At 38.2% G+C, this 4,362-nt stretch overlaps 1 protein-coding gene across 1 annotated transcript; it reads left to right on the forward strand.

Annotated features, from left to right (window-relative positions):
- The first annotated feature begins 1,644 nt into the window (after positions 1-1,644).
- LOC111374612 lies at positions 1,645-4,079 on the forward strand. The gene is made up of 2 exons (XM_022997314.1): positions 1,645-2,844; positions 2,992-4,079. Exons 1-2 carry the CDS (start codon positions 1,730-1,732, stop codon positions 3,707-3,709), a joined length of 1,833 nt encoding a protein of 610 aa, XP_022853082.1. The 5' UTR covers positions 1,645-1,729; the 3' UTR covers positions 3,710-4,079.
- Positions 4,080-4,362: the final 283 nt, after the last annotated feature.

Consider the following 4,362-nt stretch of genomic DNA (forward strand, 5'->3'; position numbering starts at 1 on the left):
CAAGAAAAGCAATTGAATTTGCAAAATTCTATAAAGGTATAATTTTCATCCCAATTTCTGTCTAAACACAAAGCGGATCTTTGATGAGAATTGAAATTTTGTTTAAATTTCATTGTGCATGATTAATTAAATTCCCAATAATGATTTCTTTTGATGACACTAATGGTTTTTCCATTCTAGTTTTCTCATAGTATTTTATAGTTTGATTGTGTATTTAAACTCGACTAGCTTGGCATTTATACACCATTTAACTCATCCCATTACATGTCATCGGCGACATTTTCCTCTTCACATCACACTGACGGGAATCCGAGTTAGGCACCTTCAGTTCAAGTAATAGTCCCAGGTCCACCAAAGGACCGAATCTAATTTCCCACGTAATCAATTTACAGAGAAAAATACTAGTGACTCTCACCAAATATATATAATAATTATATTTAACTATAATTGAATATATAAACCCATTTATAGATGAATAATATTATTTAACATCATTGATGTTATATTATCAATTTAGGTGGTGCAATACAATATACTCAATATAAAGGGGGAATTAAATATCATATTTAATTGTACAATTCATTTTATGTCACATTAGTAAATTGTATCTGAGCTCCTTTTTGACAACCATTATTTTAAAACTCTTTATTCTCATATTCGTTTTCAATCACACATTCACACAATATAGTAATATCCTATACTTAAATCCAAAATTTTTTCCTACTTTTTAATCACATATTCTCCAAAAATTCATAATTGAAACCTTTATTTTTGCTAAATAATGACCATCAAACAGGGCTTAATTATCTCAGTTCCGGTTCTCCCTCCTATCCCATTTGAGCATTTAGATACATTGTAAAATTTATGAGTTCCTCGAATCATGCCAAATAATCCTACTGGTTCACATCCACATGACAAAGCAACCCCACAGTTTCGAACCCCATTTTTTACTCCCCCATCCCCTTCTCGTTCGATGTTTCACTGAAGTATATACCTATTTCATCGCTGTCGAAGAAACACAAATTTCAAAGAGGTTCCCACTATTTGTTCAATGTGACAATGGGGTCTCAATCTTATCATTTGTGTACCCAGACCAGCTCCAAAACCTAAGAAACCATGCGAGTAGTATCTTCAATTTATGATGTCTATGACATTCACACGATATTTCGTCAATGTCCTAAACTCATCGTTCAAGTGTCACAAATAAAAGGTTAGAGACTTCATTGTCATTATGAGCAAAGAATGAGGATTCGCCTGGTATTACATTGAAAATTATATACGTGTGTGTCTAAAATATGAAAAATACGCGTTGCAGACAGATATTCACGAAGTACTTGATTCTAGTCAATGAATAAAGAATTAGAGAATTAGATATTAAAAAATTTGAATAATATTCCAGCCTACTTGATGTTATTGTGACATTAAATGATAAGTGAATAAATGAGAAATAAAATTTATTTGGCGCTATTATGACGTTAAGTGATAATTGAATAATAACGCCAAATAAGAGTTATTTTCATTGGGTTAAATAGCTTTTAGTCAATAAAGTTCGCCAGGTGGAGTCAGCAAGCAACTGTAAAACCATTCCANAGAGTTATTTTCATTGGGTTAAATAGCTTTTAGTCAATAAAGTTCGCCAGGTGGAGTCAGCAAGCAACTGTAAAACCATTCCACTCTAAACAAAGCCATCGTCTCCTCCACCTTTTCTCTTTCCAACTTCTCTCTTTCTATGGAGGCTCCACCACCACTCCCAACTCCATCCGCCATGGTCACCACAGCGGAGGCTCCACCTCGGATGTTTCAGCCACCAACCAACATCAATTCAGATGACTCTTGGAACGATCCACCCCTTTCAAAGCTCCGCCTCATGTGCAGCTACGGTGGACATATTTTCCCCCGCCCACATGACAAGTCCCTCTGCTACATGGGCGGTGACACCCGTATGATTGTCATCGACCGCCACACTTCCCTTTCGGACCTCCACCACCGCCTCTCCAAAACCCTTTTAAACAACCAGCCCTTCACTTTGAAGTACCAACTCCCGAATGAAGATCTAGACTCATTAATTTCGGTATCTTCAGATGAAGATCTCGAATGCATGGTCGAAGAGTACGACCGTTTGAACAACCGAAACAGTAGTCTGAAAAAATCAGGCCGGCTTCGTTTGTTTTTATTTCCAAAATCTTCAAGTATTGAGCATTTGCTGTCAGAGAACTCTTCTACTAAATCAGAGGACTGGTTTCTAAATGTACTGAATGGGAAAGGTGGGATTTTATCTACTGCTGTGAGTGATCTTGGGTTTTCAGATTCATCTTCGATCAATTATCTACTTGGACTCGATGATGATTTTAGTGGAAAGGCTGCGGCCCCAGGAAATGAAGTTGATTTCCAATTGGAGGGATCAAAGAACTGTTCGAACCATACTGTTAATCAAGATGCGCATCTGGTTCCTGATTCTCCAGTGGTGGAGACATCGTCGTCATTTGGGTCTACATCAAGTTTGCCTTCTGTAGCAAACCTGCCGCCCATAAGAGTGCCCATGGAGAAGAATCAGAAGTTCGGCATTGAAGAACGTTTCCAGCAGATGAATATTGGGGTTGTTGGTGGTTTTACTTCGCAGCAGATACAAGAGAGTGGAGGTTTTTTGGCCTCGGCTGGAACCCCAGTTTCGGTGCTGCCGCGGATTATTAGTGGCGATTATGCTAATCCTGTTTTCTCTGGCGAAAAGGGTTCGGATCATGGTGGTAATAAGAAGGAAGAGCAAGCACAGCAAAAGATGCAGGTTCAGTTTCAGCAAAAACAAGGAGGTTCTATTGAGTTGTATTCGCCTGAATCAGTTTCAAGGTACCCCAATTTTCTGAAGTATAAATCTTTGAATCATTTTAAGAATATCCATTTATGTATGAATTGTTTCCTGTGTGCTTTTTGATTGAATGCTGAATTATATTGTATGTATTCTAAATTGGGATTTTGATGGTTGAATTGGTACAGTGAGGGAAGTGCCACAAATCCATTGTCTAGGCAGAGACAAACTTTATATCAAGAACCATTTGTTCAAATTCACTCTGTAAACAGTAGGGTATCGGCTAATCAAGTTGATCCGAGTAATCGGGATCAGAAAACTAGGACTATTTCGATGGAATCGCAAGTTCAGGAATCGGGTTATGTATTGTCCGGCCAGTTTGACCGAAATCATCCTCCATTGAACCAGTCAGAACAGGTTGCTCATGTTGGTGCAACACCAGTTACTTCATATTACCCGATGCACTCTTCCCAGCAACAGCACCATTCTCACTACTCTGCACACGAGCAGCAGTATCCTGTTTACTTTCTGCCTGCTCGACCGACCCAAGCCTATAATATGCCTTTCCAGCAACCAAGTTATAGTGAATCGACACCATCTGCAGCTTCTAACAACTCCCAAACGCCTTCTGCAGCCTACAATCAGGCAAGAAATGTTCCTGCCTCAAACGCTGAAATGGCTGCAGGCGTTTACAGAACAACAGCTCCACAGTTTCTCCAGGTTCCTTCCAGCCAACACCAAACACAATATGTTACCTTCACTCAAATTCATCATCCATCTCAGCCAGTCGCTGTTTCTTCTGCTTCCAATTCTAATTATGCTTATGAATTTGCTGATCCTTCACGCTCTCAAGTATATTATACTCAGCATTTGCCTCCCCAATTGGCTTCTCACATCAAACCATGACAGTGGTATTACCTGTTAACTTCCATTCAGCTTTCCGCACAGAACATTACAGGTGTATTGGACATGGAGAAACAATTTTGCAGAAACTGGGTTTGGTCTTGGTTTGAATGTTATATTATTTTAGTGTGTGTTTTGTTATTCTTATGGGTTTTTGATGTGTGTTTGACAAAGGCAATAGGAGAATCTGGTCATTTTCTCTTGTTTATCATGTGTGCCATATTGAAGTTAGCATTGCAAGTAAAAATGGACGGGATCTGATATACTGTAAAAGCTCAACCTCGTACGTTTGATGTTGCATGTTTTGTCTAAATATCAGTTATTGAATAAATGTAATAGAGAAGTTCATTATATCAGACGCGTTCTTTAGCAACTTGTAGTCTATTGTTTGATATTATTTAACGAATAGCTGTCGTTTTGGGTTGATGATACTAGAACGCATGTGTATCGTACCCATTTGCTTAATGCATTATTGATGAAGCTTAACATGTCTTGGTTACACTTTTTCCCATCCTTTCTTTCTATTTTTCTGCTGTATGATAGTATTAGTTTACAGTTAAGAACTACACTAAGGGTCCAATTGATTGGAGTAAATTCCATGGAAAATATCACGTCCGAGGAATTCGTTTTCTAATTTGGTTGTTTGATATGAACGC

This window comes from Olea europaea, unplaced genomic scaffold (genome assembly GCF_002742605.1).
Source record: "Olea europaea var. sylvestris unplaced genomic scaffold, O_europaea_v1 scaffold1264, whole genome shotgun sequence".
NCBI classification, from domain to species: Eukaryota; Viridiplantae; Streptophyta; class Magnoliopsida; order Lamiales; family Oleaceae; genus Olea; species Olea europaea.